Genomic DNA, 15,030 nt, shown 5'->3' with positions numbered 1-15,030 from the left:
GGTACAAGTAAACAAACAAATAGCTCTGAGAGTTCAAGATTTCAAAAAAATCTCTTGAATTCCAGCCTTTCATATGTTTGCAAAAAAGCACAATAATAGATCAAATCGTATTTAATGTATTTCAAAAATTGTTTCTCAATCATGGTGAAAAGGGCAACACACGTCTTTTAAGAGAAGGAAAAATATTTTTTTCTTTATGAACATGCTTCCTCTTCCATTTGTACACTTGAACACATGTTAGATCCAACTTATAAAAAAGAGACTTTGAGATTATGTTATCATCTGAAACAGTGTGGCATATCTTGTTAGTTTGATAAGGTAACCATATTCAAATGTTCTATTATATAAACAAATTGATCTTTAGACAAAGGCTTAGTAAAGATATTGGCCCATTGATGATCTGTATCTACAAACTTTATATCAAAAACACCTTTTTGTACATAATAATGAATGAAATGGTATTTTTATCTTTGTATGTTTAGCCTTTGAATGTTATATATGGTTTTTAGATAGATTGATTGCATTAGTGTTGTCACAATATACTGGTATATTATTCTCAAAACTAGAATAATCCTCTTACTGATACTTTACCCACAATAGTTGTGAGCAACAACTTGCAACAAACACTTACTTAGCTTTGTTCTAGATAGAACAATGAAGTTCTGCTTCTTATTTGTCCAAGATATCAAATAAGGTCCAATATAATGACATCCACCACTTGTACTTTTTCGTTCAACTTTATTTGCTGCATAGTTTGCATCACAGTATCCTACTAACATGAAATCTTGATTTTTCTTAAAGAACAAACTTTGGTTAGTAGTACCTACTAGATAGCATAAGATACTCTTAACAACTTTGTGATGTGACTCTTGAGGATTAGACTGAAATCTAGCACACAAATATACACTATACATAATATCGGGTTTACTGATAGTCAGATATAGAAGTGAGCCAATTATACCCCTGTAGATTGTCTGATCTGCCAGTTTACTTGATTCGTCTCTGCTTAGAGGATTGGAAGCATGCATAAGTATTTCCATTGGTTTGACACCTTTCATCTTGAACTTCTTCAGAAGCTCTTTAGTGTATTTTTTATTGATGTATGTATATTCGTTTACTATCTTTCTTGATTTGAAGCCTAGAAAGAACTTAAGTTCTCCCATCATGCTGATTTCGAACTCACTCTTCATTAGATCAGAGAAATCCTTGCATAGAGATTTCATTAGTAGCTCCAAAAATGATACCATAAACAATTTGAGCTATAATGAAATCTTTGCCAACTTCTCTTATGAAAAGAGTAGTATCTATCTACTTTGTCTCTCATAAAACAATTTTCTAAAAGAAAAGAGCTCAGTTTGTCACACCAAGCATGCAGTGCCTATTTTAAACCATACAAAGCCTTTTTGAGTTTGAAAACATGGTCTGGAAGTGTATGATCTTCAAACCTGAGAGGTTGTTTCACTTACACTTCTTCTTCTATAAAGCCATTTACGAAATCACTTTTAACATCCACTTGAAAAGGCTTTATACTTTTATAAGTAGCAAAGGCAAGCATGATTCTTATAGCTTCAAGTCTAACAACAGGAGCAAAGGTTTATGTGAAATCTATACCTTCTTGCTAGTTATAGCCTTAAACTACTAACCTAGCTTTGTTTCTTACCACTTTACCTTGTTCATCTAGTTTATTTCTAAAACCCATCTTGTCCTAATGATGCTTTTGTTTCAGGTTTGGGAACAAGTGTCCAAACATCATTTTTGGTGAATTGATGAAGTTTTTATTCCATTGATTCAATCATCATTTGTCGGTGCTTCATCTATGGTCTTAGGTTCTATTTTAGACACAAGAGCACAAGAAACAAGAGCACAAGACACAAGATCTTTGAGATAGACTATGAGTTAGAAGATGATGCTCCTTTTTCTAGACCTAGGCCAGACTTGTCATGAGGATGTTGATTGAATTTTAACAGCATGGTTAAAGTGTTAGAGCTTTCCAAAAACTTCCCAAAATCTTTAGTAAGACATGGGATCTCCTTTCTTAGTTTTTTAATTGTTGGCTAGCTTATCGTCTGAACTGCTACTCTTCTCATTCTGAGTCATCCTAGGTGACCATCAGACTTTTCTTTCTCTTGTTACCAAAGTGTTTCTTTCTCTTTAATTGAAGACACTCAACCTTCATAATTAACCAAACGAAACCTAGCAACAAACACAAAAGCGATAAGAAGTACTATAGAAGAAGAAAAAGAGACCTTATAAAGATTAATGAGATTCTTCCACTTACATTTGCATTATTTTGGGCTTCTCCTGAAGCCTTTCTCCCCTATCTTTGCACTTACCACTTCCCAGAGCATCTTGTTCCGTGTAATGCCCTTGATTGTTGATTTCTCAACTTCTTGGTGGCTCACACACTAAGACACTTCACATGATGACATTTCATTCAACATCCTTATTGGTCAAAACCCTTTATAGGTAACCATTTATGAGACCTTGACAATCAACTCTTCTTCTTCTTCCAGGGTCAATGACTATTCCCACAAGCCAATAGTGAAATTTTGAGCATGCTTTGCCCTCACTCACATGCGCGGGAAATTTCCCAGAAAGCCACCCATCCTATAATTATTCCATGACAAACATGCTTAACTAAGGAATTATTAAGCGATGATCTATCTAAAAGTATATGCATCTTGTTGGTATAGGTAATGCCAATTAATTCCTTTAAGACATCCTCAACTGTATAGTCCCATACCTGTATAACCACTAGATCTCTCTCATTCCGGTGTGATTCGTTTGAGGCATTACACACTAGCTTATGCTTGGTTCGTTCTCAGACTATACTGTACTGGGAGAAAGGTTTGCTCTTCTGCCATTTGTAACATGCTTAATTGTCAACTTCTTGGCGGCTTACACACTATGACACTTCATATGGTGTTACTTCACTCAACATCCTTGTTAGTCAGAACTCTTAATAGGTAACCCTTTTTGAGACCTCAATATTCAACTCTGGCTTCTTTCGAGGTTAGTGATTGTCCCCACAAAGTAACATGACGCTTTTCAGTATGCTTTGTTCTCATCACACGCTTTACAGAAAACTTCTAGAAGGTCACCCATTCCATTATTGCTCCAAGCCAGACACACTTAAAGATGAAATTTTTAAGTGATGGGCTACCAAAAAGTAGATGCATCTTGTTGGCATAGGTAATACCAATTAATTTTTTAAGTCATCCTCAACTGTACAATCTCATACCTACATAGCCTCTAGATCCATTTCATTCAAGTGTGATTTGCCTGGGGTGTTACATTCTGCTCCAGAGGATCCCTTAGAAAAAAGTCAAAGACTAATCCCTCAAGGTACTAAGATTCATCTAAGTGGTTGTTCTCTCTCAAGAGATGCTAAATTTGAATATAAAAAATCTAAAAAAGGAAAAAATGAAATTAAGGGATCTATTTTTTAGATTAATTTTTACTTTTTAATGCATTAATAGTGTAAATTTTATTATTATTAACTAATTAAAAATTATTTCAATTATAACTTTTTTATTATAAAAGTTTAATTAATTAGTATAAATAAACTTTACACTATTAATATATTCTAATTAAATTGTTAATTTATACATACATCCAAATTATATTTAACACTCAAAAAAAAATATTTACATCAAAATTAAGTCTATATATTTCAAAATCAACCGATTCATGTAAGATATTGATATGTGTAAAAATAAGTTGGAATAAAAAAAACTAGGGATAAAGGTTAATCCCCTAGGATTTTACACCGTGCTTACGTTATTCGAAACCAACTCTCTAGCGTAACCATCCCCCTCATGTAGCAACCCTTCTTCTTTAATTCCCATTCTCAATTTCTCGTCTCAATGTAAATAGATAATTATACCATACAAATAATTGAATAAATCAAAATCGAAGAGGAAATACAAATGAAATAATGGAGAATGGTTAGTGAGTGGTGACATGATATTGGTTAGTAGGTCAATTTTAATATGTATAATGTTGTGTTATTGTAGTAAAAATTAATTTAGTGGGACTGAAGTAAATGCAAAACAGAAAAAAACAAAGATTAAAGAAAATTAATTATTATTACTAATTGAATATTATTAAAAATAAAATAGTCTAAAAATATGGAGAACAAAAGCACATAAACATAATTGTATCTCCTTTATACATTACATTGATATTGATATAAATATAGATATTATAAAATATAAAAGGGTGTATACGTTTGCGCGTTAGAAGAAAAACAAAAATCAAGAAGCGTGCTCGGAAATCCAAAGCCAAATTTGAAATTACCTCATGTGTTCGCGTTCTGGGTTGACCCACCCCTCCTTCCGTTTCCAGCACAATCTCTAGTTTTTTTTTTCTTCGCTCTATAGCCAATTTGCAATTGAAATTGCAATTTCACAATCTCTCTCTCTTCTCGTGAGCTTTCTACGGTTTCGTCGATCAACCCCTCTTGTTTTATGGAGGTAGGGTTTACGTTTTCACTCTTTATTCTCCCCAATTCCCTCGAATTTGTTCGATTCGATGCATATTCTACCTTTTCACTCTAGCTTAATTAGGGTTTTGGTTCGGGTTGTTTGAGTAGATTATGGTCGATAGGGTAACGGATAGTGTGTGGAATACATGAACGCGTGATGAAACCGTTAATTTCTTTCAAGTAGAATTTTGATATGACCAAGTATTTGTTTGCTTTATTACTTTGATTTTCTGATATTGTAGATTGGAGAATGGTGATGATTTGCTGAATAATTATTTGTGTAATTGTGATGCTTGGTGTGCAGGTATAGATAGATGATGGGAAAACATGTCTCAAGAGAGCACTTTCAACCCAGGGCGTGTTCTGGGAAGAAAGAGAATTTAAAACATACCGTGTTTATTGATGTAGATGATCAAGTTGATGATGTGGATGTGGATGTGACGATCATAGATTACGAAGAGTTCATGTCTAAATTGCATGGATCTAGTGCGCCGAGTACAGACAGGGTATGTACGCCACAGAGTGTTATTAGCATTGATGATGACGACAGCGACGATGAAAGTGATGATGCAGAGATTCCCGGAGTTGTTGCTGGAGGTGTTGGGGAATTGGATAGCGATGCCTGTTCTAGTGAAAGGTCTTCTCCTGACCCAAGTGGCATGCGGAATTCTGTACACGTGGATGTTGATGATGATAGTGGTGTCTGTGAAAAGGTGACTGAATCTGACAAGCTAAAAAGTAGGAAAGCAAGTTCTGCAAATGGTATTGGCGGATGTCGCCATGGTATTGATTGGGGTGACAGTGAGTCATCAGAGAGTGATTGCTCTGATTGTGAACTCATGGATCGTGAACAGTGGGAAAAGATTTCACTTAAGAGAAAGCGCAGTGCGTTTAATGATCAACCTTGTTATGATGAGCATGGTAGTTCTTCTGGATTACATTGTAATAATAATGTATACGTTGATGTTGATGAGGAAAATATGACTGAAGAGAATGCTGGAGGCCCAGCATATTCTGGTCCCACCCATGGTGAATATGTTAAGGAGAATCAATCTTCCTTTTCTGTTAGAGGTGATAGTCAAGTAGATAATCAATCTTCCTTTCCTGTTAAGGGTGATAGTCAAGTAGAAAATTTTTTCATGGATTCTGATGAGAAAGCCGAGTGGGAAACTTTTAAATCTTCTTTGTTTGAATCTACAGAGGAAATGAAATCATTGCATCAAAGTTCTGATATTGAGCATGGAAGAAGTACTAGAAGCAAAGATTTCTCTACCTACACCCAGTATAATAATAACTACAATTTCTGTAGAGCTGTTACTGGTGTTTCAAGGAGCCAAGAAGCATGTGAAAGGCAGTTTAGCAATACTGGATCTACACTGAAGAGCAACTTATTTGATTTGAATTCTGAATGTGCCTCTGATGATGAAGGACAGGTTAATTGTGATGGGCTTGCTTCAAGTGATCAAGATTGTGGTCTTATTGCTTCAAATGATCAAGATTGTGGTCTTACTGCTTCAAATGAGAAAGATATAATTAATGAAAGAGAAAAGCTTAAGGAGACTGATGAATATAAACAAGCAATGGAAGAGGAATGGGCATCTAGGCAGCGACAATTGCAAATTCAGGTGATACACATATCCCATTATTTAAATATTTTATGAGCATTTTTGGGTAAGAGGTTTATAAACAGTTATTGAATAAGAGCTTATGAGTATAGTACTAGTGTTATAAGCACTTTATTCAACAAGTTTATTTTGATGGGACAAGCATAGGAACATGACTTGTGACCTTCTTATAAGCTATCTTTGATAAGTTCCACAAATAAGCTAAAAGGCGTTTATGTTCAAGTATTCATAACTCATAAGCCACTTTCACTAGCTTAATCAAATGGTTTGAATTTTAAGCTTAGGTGCTTATATATGATAATCCTGGTGGGGAGCCCTTCCAAAGCAACCCTTCAATTTATGCCCTTAGATGCATTGGTCCTTCAAATGTGAGTGCTTAGTGGTCTCACAAATTGAGGAGGGGCAGATTGGTTGTACATCACTATCTGAGTCAAACACTTTTTCAGCTGAAGTGCTTATATGATAAGATAAGCCCAAATTAGCTCAATGGAAACTCTTCCAAGTGCCCCCTCTATCTGTTTCAATTTATGCCCTTAGATGTCTTGGCTCTTTGAAATGTGTCCCGGGGGGGGGGGGGGGGGGATCTCACAAGTTGACGAGGAGCCAATTGGTTGTGTAAATGGCAATTCCCTTTAAATGTCTAATTTATTGTTTAGAGAGATCAATCTTCTTTACATTTTAAGCTTTGTTGGTGTTTGGACTTCAGATTTAGTGCATGTTTGGAAGTGTTTATTTATGGAATGACCACTTATTTTGCATAAGCTCTCTCACAAAGCTGCAAAAATAGTGATTATTTTCTCAAGATAAACTGAACCAAACATGCGCTACAAAGAGAAAAAATTGCTAAGGGAAGATAAGTTTCCTTAGGGCTTGTTTGGATAAAATTTTTCAAAAACAATTATAGGAGAAGAAAATAAGAAAAAAATATGTGAAAAAGCTTCTCCATAAGCCAAAATTAACTTATGCATAAGCTAATTTGTAGAAACTCTCATATTAGCTTCTCCAAAACTTGATTTTTAGCTTACGTATAAGTTAATTTTAGTTTATGGAGAAGCTTTTTCCTTGTTTTCTTCTCGTGTAAGTGCTTTTAGAGAAGTTTATCCAAACAAACCCCAAGTCCTAAACAATAAAGTTGAACGGAAAACAACCAAGTAAAAAGGAAAACAAGTGGAGCTAGGTTGCATAGTTGTCATGTCTGTAATTTTGTTTAAGAAATCCCACTAAAAAGGCCATATGTGTTCATGTTATCAAAGCAAAACACTTAATCTTCCCAAATTGAGTGTTGGGCCAAAGAAACCTTAAAAATGTAGAGTTTAATCAAATGCACCAAAGTGTGGCATAACTGCATGGTATAAACTCTTGCTTTTATAACTGCATCATAATATGCAGGCCTTCTGAAATTGAATAAACGGACTTTCCAGTTGTTAGAACACACGCTCACAAAACAGAGTAAAGGGAGAGAGAGAAATGGGTGCTGAACAGAACTTTATTTCTTACTGTTTACCACATGTACATCATCACTATAGTACACCGTTACAAGTAGTTAGTTAACAACCTACTAACTACCTAACTAACATATAACACTAACTGAATTATCCACAACACCAACAGTTAGGGGTGGCCACCGATCCAGATCAATCTAATAACCCAGTGATTCCGAACCGATCCAAACCGAAAAGTCTGGATTGGTTCGGATCGGATTGAAAAATTGCAAATCTGATGAGTTTGGATTGGATCTCGAATTTCACTTTTAAAAATCCGATCTGATCCACCCGATTACTTAGTATGTTTTGTTTTATTTTATTTTATTTTTTTAACCTTAAGAGTTTAGGCTTTTTAGCCCAACCCAATTGTATTGTGCTTTTTCATTTGAAAGCTACAGATTAATTATTATTACAATTATAATATAAGACATGGTTTAATTTTTAACTTGGAATGAAATATGTTTCATATTAGACTAGTAGGTAAAAAATAGTTTTTGAGTTAAATGTATTAAATTGCATACTATTAGAATCACTTTCCCAATTTAAAAAAAAAAACCATTTTTTTAATTATTTTAATAATACATCTGATGACCCGATTTGATCCCAACTGGTTATACTCGGATTGGTTCGGATCAGATTGCAAACTTAAAATAGGAAAAATTCAATCTAAACCATTTAAAATTGATTGGATCAGATCAAAAAATGCCACAGATCCTTTCCAGTCTGACCCGTGGCTACCCCTACCAACAATGCCCTTTTAGGTTACTGGATACAAATATGTTTGACAAAATGAAGTAACCATGGTTGGGACATACCAACCTAATGTGTTTTTTTTAATGGACATATCTCGCCCAGCCAAGTTTACATTTGCTTTCAGAACCACCAACCAGCGTTGTTCTTGTTTGTTTCTTTTTTCTCTTTCTATTGTTATAACTAATCGATATGGTTTAGGGGGCATTTGGAAGAGCTTTTATGGAGCTTATTTGAGCTTATGAATATGGTTTATGACTTGTATAAGTTCTTTTTAACTTATTTCAATATGTTTCTTGGTGAAGCTTATCAAAATGATGAGACCTCTTTAGTTTATTTCAATAAATTTCAATTTACTTCATGGTTAAGTTTATTAAAGAAGTTATCATGTGATAAGAGGTTATTGAATAAGCACTTAATCAAATACTTATCATTAATCTTTTGTCATGTCTACCCTAACACTTTCTACATTTTGGATGTTGCTCACCTAGTTGTACTATACTTGATTTATCTATAATTGCTTATGTTTTGGACACCTTGCTATTATGATTATGATATAGTTGTGTATTTCCTTAAACTGAGATTATGTGTGCTTATTCTTTTACAGGCAGAGGAAGCACAGAGGTTACGCAAAAGAAGAAAGGCTGAAAAGCGTTTACTGGATATGCAAAGAAGGCAAAAAGAACGCATTGAAGAAGTGAGAGAGACACAGAAGAAGGTTGCAATTATGTCTTTAATTTATATTGAAATTGTTTCTGTTGTTAATTATCCTTCAGTTTACCTTTTAGAATTTCCTTTCTCTTCTAATTATTTGACCAGTTGAATGTCTCCTTTGATGCTCAGTGTGGACATAATGGAATCATGGAAAGTTTGTAGTAACTGATTATTTCTCTTTCAATCTGCCAAATTCAGGATGAAGAAGTTATGAACCTGAAAGAGCAATTGCGGGTTGAAATACAGAAGGGGCTTAATCAATTGGAGATGCGATGCCATGATATGCCCTCACTGCTTCGTGGCTTAGGAATACAAGTAGGAGGAAGCTTTATCCCTTTGCCAAATGAGGCAAGTTGTGTTTATATATTGTTTTTCAATAATATATTATTCTCTATCTCACTTAACAGTTTAGAGACTCTGCATTGTTTGAGTGCTATGCTATATTTTTATATTATTCAAAATGAAATTACTTAAACATACAAGTAAATTTTGAGATCATGGGTGCTATTAAATATTTTCTATTAAGAAAACTAGTCAGCCAATACTCCTCTGACAAAAATTGTACAAAAATTCTTGCCTTTATGCAAGTTACATTAATTTTTGCTTCACTGATGCTTTGGATGCTATTAATACTTAAGCTAGCCCTCCTCCTAAAACTGTTGTAGTAAAACTTTTTGTCAAATTTCATTATCACGACCCTTCCCCACCTAAACTTTTTATATTTTGAATTAATGGCCTTTGGCATCATTATCCATTAAAGAAAAAACTTTGGGCCTTTCTTAAAATGATTTTCAAGAGACAAATGCAAATTGAGAAAGGGTAGTGAATCTGTGGTGGTGGTTTTGTAAAGTTCAGTGCCTGCTGGCCATCTTTCTTTAAGTTTCATTTTTCCACATTTGGGGCCATTTTGTTTGAACTTAACATAAGCAAATTTAAAATAAGCGCTTTTTCAAAAAGTGCTTATTTAGTAGGCAGATAGGATTTGCTTTTCAAAATAAACGGAAAACTGCTTTTTTTTTTAGCAGAAGTAGTTTAGACAAATACAGTAAAAAAACAGAAAGTTGCTTATTTTATTAAAATAAGTGCTTTTTGTAACAAATAAGTTTAAAAAAACTAGCCCTTGATTTTAAATAACTATACGAGATTCAAAATCATCAACATGTTTAACATCATACGTCTGTCCCTTCTCAAGGTTTAGTTTAATTTTAAGTGTTATCTATAATGGATTTGTCAGCTAATTGTGGTTCTGACTTCTGATCAGATGTTTGTCTGTCTCTAGGTTTAGTTTAAGTATTGCCCATAATGGATTTTTCTGACTTCTGATCTATCAAATCCCTTTGCTCTGTGTTTGATGCTAATGTTTTTCTGTTGATGGTCCTTTCAGGTGCATGCAGCCTATAAACGTGCCTTGCTTAAGTTTCATCCAGACCGTGCATCAAAAACTGACGTACGTGCACAGGTTGAGGCTGAGGAGAAGTTCAAGCTCATCTCTCGCTGGAAGGAAAAGTTTGCGATGACTTCATGTCACTAAATGCTAACAACCGAATAAATATGGTTGTTGGTATTTGGTGTTTTAATTGAAGTGTTTTTACTTCAAAGCTTATTTGTTGGTATTCTTATCTAACTGTATCTATTAGTCTCCCCTCCTTTGCCCCCAAAATTTACAGAAGATAATAGGTTAATGGACTAGAATATGTGAAAGGTTTTATTTCTTATAAAAATGCCATTTTTTCCGGATGGACAGTATAATTGATATTACTGTCCTCACCTTGATATTTTTTGGGCACATTTTTTTAAAGGAAAATACGTGCATTATTTGAGTTTGAGGACTGCATAACCTCCGCTTAAGACAATTCCATCTAAAAAATACAATGAGGAAAGGATCTGCTAAGAAGCCAAAAGATAAGCTGGATTATTCTCTCACCTACTAAATATGTGGAATGATAAAAATTTCCAGTCTTGCAAGTTAATGGACATTCGTCCAAATTTATAACTAAGTTTGGCCTGCCTTCCTTTTCCTTGAAACAGTATACTACCAGTGGAGGTTCAGATTGAACTCCAACTACTTCCACATAACGTTGCAGCAGTAATTGGAGACCCCAGTGAAGAGCCAAGGCTTTGGTAAGGTCAGGGCTTTTTGAGACCCCAACAAAATAACATAACACCCCACACTGTCTCGGACAATGCGACCAGAACCAATTGAACCATTTCTGAATCCTGTATGAACAGTCATTTTGAATAGGCTTGGCAAAGAAACCCATACTTGTGATTACTCGTTCAAACTTGTCCCAACTTCGAGAGGGAAAATATGCTTTAATCATGATTGAATTCAAATTTGAGTTATACTTACTTTTGAAAGCAAGGGCGGTATTGGGATGATGCTACGTATCCAGTTCCCTAAAAACGGTATAATTGAGATTTTTTATGTTCACAACTTGGGGGAAGGTTTAGGGTGTTATCATCATCCCCACTCCCATCCTTGTCTCCACTTTTGAAAAGCGAAGAAAACTCGACCTAAGGTTAAAAGGATTTTTTTTCTTTTAAAGTTGAGGCTAGTTCGGATGAATATCGTTATATATGAATTTCTCAGTCAAGTCTACACTTCTTTATTAATTATTGCAACAAGTCATTACTAATACTCTACGTGTGGACTTGGCCAAACAAGAAAATTGGAATAATAGATAATAATTCAAGGACATCAAGAAGGAGCTTGAAGCCGGCTACAATACTCAAATAATCAGTCGACTCATATCCATGACAAATACTTGCGAAGTGTTTATGACATTCAGACCTTATATTTAACAATTACTTATAATGGATAAAATTTAAAGATAACACAGTATATTTTAGGTATTTTTATTTCTTAGTCTTATTCTTAAGAATCTTATTATCTTAAGATAAATGCTAACAACATACTTTTTGACACTTTTTTAAGAACACCCTATTATTTGTTTAAATTTTTTGAAAATAAAAAATTTAAGTAAGTCTCACCTCTTATTAAATGACTCTCATGGTTATGTAGTTTTTAATAATTGATAGCACTCTTCTTAGAAGGAGAGTATTACTAACACTCCTCTAGTCTCAATAATCAATGGTGAACTGATCTTAACTCTTAGAAGTTGGTTGTCTCCGGTTAAAGATATTATTGACCATTCAATGCAAAAAAGTTAGACACTATAAAGCAATGAGAACGACTTTTCTATAAAGATAACATATGCTTCTATGGGTAAACTAAGCTTTCACCCCAAAATCCTCTGTTCACCATGAAAGAATCCCACATAGTAGAGTCAAGTAGGTGTGCCATTAGCTTTGTGTTGCATCTCTTTTTTGTTGTTGTTACTATTCTTCCATTTAACCATTTATGGTTCAATTAATGTCCAAAATAAATTCCTCCAAAATTGTGGTTCTAATGAAGCATCACCATTCAATGGAGTAAATTGGATAGGGGATGTTGGATCTAATTTATTGCCTCCAGAGTATGATAGGAGTTCATCTACACTCTTGGTCTCAAACATACACTATTTAGCACCAAAAGTCCCATACCCAATAGCAAGCTCCATTGACTTACTCATACCGTTTCTCCCCTAGCCTGAAATTCATTCGTATTTACTTTCTCTCATCTTCATATCTGATGAATGATGATGAATCCCTCCAAGGCTTATATTAATGTAAAAGTTGGTCCTTACACTCTAGTAAGAAATTTTAACCCACATGTTTATGCAGAAGAGCTCAACTTGGTGTTTTTCACCAAGGATTTCTTAGTCTATACCAGGGAAGAGAAATTAAACATTACTTAGATTCCTTCTCCTTTAATTTCCAATGCATCTGCCTTTGTAAATGGCATTGAGATATTCCTAGATCCCCACAATATATACTTTCCTGGTTCAAAGTTTCTTGTTCCTTACCTTGGGCACCAAGAACCTTTATTTATTGACTATGAACATGTTCTTAAGATGCTTTATTGGGTTAGCATTGGTAGGGTTGCTGTTGAAAATGCTTTTGGAACATGGTTGGATTATTTTAGATATTGTTCTTATAGCTAGATCATGCCTAAGGAAGCAGGAGACCTAGCCAAAAAGCATTTAGTGTGAAGTGTAATCTGTGTCTGCTTAGGTCAACCGTTAGGGGTTTTAGGGGCACACATTGTATCCAAATGACCCTGATCTTCCCATGGTAGTCCATCGTATCTGATCTAGTTGTTACTCTGAGATTCCTGGTCATGTATCATGGGTGGTTACGGTTGCGCATGGGCTAAGGGTCTCGCAACGTGTCTGATAATTGCCAAAAATACTTAACTAAGACATGTGGATTTAGACAATGATCTTATCTTTTTCTTATTTAGGACTATGTTTATGCATTTCTCATGTAAATTGTTAATTTGTAGTTTGTTTTCTTTAACTTGTTATTTTTCTAGATTACATATGCTTATTGATGGATTATTTTGTAGGATATTAAATTGGATTGAATTGCATTTTTGGAGCAAGGTTTAATGAAAGATTGAAGTAAAAATTTTAGCTTAAATGGGCTTAAGTTGGGATTGGAGGGCCGAAATAAAAAGAAAGATACAGAGGAAAATTAGCTTCAACAAAACAGCTTTGGGCTTAAGCTGAATTTAGATAGAGGTACAGAACTGTATAGCTGCAACATCTGTTTAAGCCTGAAATTTTTGGCTTGAGTAAACACTCACTTAAGTACAAATTTTGGGTCTATATAAATACATTCTCTCATTCATTTTGGGGTGATGATTCCTCATTGTGTAAAAACACCTTCTTTACTAATGTTCTTTTTCTCAGACTCCCTTCCTCCATGGTTCTTCCATCTTTCTTGCTTTTGGATTCTATTCATGGAGATGGGTAGCTAAATCATCCATTGTTGGGGTTAAATTGTATCCAAATCTTATCCTCTCCTGTATTTCTTTTGGAATAGTGTTATTTATTCATCTTGTTTTTCAATGTTAGCTTTTTACTCCTATGCTTCATGCTTGTTATGAATTGACCACTCATAGCTTGATTTCTTGGATGAGATTGCTATTGGAAATACTTTCTTTATCTTGAACTGTAGTAATTTCCCCATGAAACCTCGAAGCTAGGAAAAGAATGAGGGGTAATGGTTATCTTTGGGTCATTGAGCTTAAAGAAAGTTTCTTTATTAAATGTGCAAGGGATTGACATTTAATGGAAGAACTTAGGTATTTTCACCTAATGAATTAGGGATTTGAATACTGTTTTTGAACTATCACTAATGTTAACAATGGATTACAAGTTGAATATCTTGTTTTAGTGTAAAGAGAATTTGGTTTAGTGGAATCTAATCCCGCCAACCTTCGTCATCTAGATTTCATGTCTTTTCATTGTGTGTTTATCAAAAATCCCAAAAAGATTGTAAGTTGTACCTTGTTTTACTTAATCTTTATTGTTGACTGTTATGTTCAAATCACCACTGTTTAATTTTTAGTTTAGATAGTAAAAACTTGTGATATTTGCTAAGTATTGTGCAAGTCCTCGTGGGATCGATAACTCTTATTTATTAAATACTAACTAACGACTTGGTATGCTTGCCAACGACCCAACAAGTTTTTTGACGCCGTTGCTGGGGACTTGTGTCTCAATACTAGGCAATTTCATATTTTTCTACTTATCCTGGCTTCATTCCTTCATTCTTTTATTCTTTAGATTTATTTTCCTATTTGTACAGTCTTGTGCTAACCTTGTCCCTTTAGTGTTTTGTCTTTCTTGTTCATGCAAGCTAGGAGCTCAACTGATTCTTTACATTTCGACTCAGAAGTTGAGAAGACAACCAGGATAAACAATAGTTTGACAAGGAAGAGGAAAACACTAGAGAGGCTAGCTAGACAAGAGCCCAATTCACCTGTTTTGCCAAATCTTCCTCTACGATCTATTTAAGAGGAAGAAGAACTCACCATGGCAGTAGAAGAGCCAGGACATCAACGACCAAGATACACTCTACATGA

At 34.4% G+C, this 15,030-nt stretch overlaps 1 protein-coding gene across 2 annotated transcripts; it reads left to right on the top strand.

Moving 5' to 3' along the window:
• The first annotated feature begins 4,199 nt into the window (after nucleotides 1–4,199).
• Nucleotides 4,200–10,796, top strand: LOC100807478 (DNA ligase 1). 2 transcript variants are annotated; one of them, XM_014773744.2, is made up of 6 exons: nucleotides 4,226–4,475; nucleotides 4,791–5,557; nucleotides 5,687–6,111; nucleotides 8,953–9,063; nucleotides 9,258–9,407; nucleotides 10,444–10,796. In XM_014773744.2, the coding sequence occupies exons 2-6, from the start codon at nucleotides 4,801–4,803 to the stop codon at nucleotides 10,588–10,590; spliced, it is 1,590 nt and encodes a 529-aa protein (XP_014629230.1). In that variant the 5' UTR covers nucleotides 4,226–4,475; nucleotides 4,791–4,800; the 3' UTR covers nucleotides 10,591–10,796. The 2 variants fall into 2 exon arrangements, with proteins under 2 accessions (XP_006573167.1, XP_014629230.1); XM_006573104.3 differs by having other exon boundaries at nucleotides 4,200–4,475; nucleotides 4,791–6,111.
• The last annotated feature ends 4,234 nt before the right edge of the window (nucleotides 10,797–15,030 follow it).

The sequence above is a fragment of the Glycine max genome, chromosome 1 (assembly GCF_000004515.6).
Source record: "Glycine max cultivar Williams 82 chromosome 1, Glycine_max_v4.0, whole genome shotgun sequence".
In the NCBI taxonomy this organism is placed as follows: Eukaryota; Viridiplantae; Streptophyta; class Magnoliopsida; order Fabales; family Fabaceae; genus Glycine; species Glycine max.
This window is presented reverse-complemented; position numbering and strand designations above follow the sequence as displayed.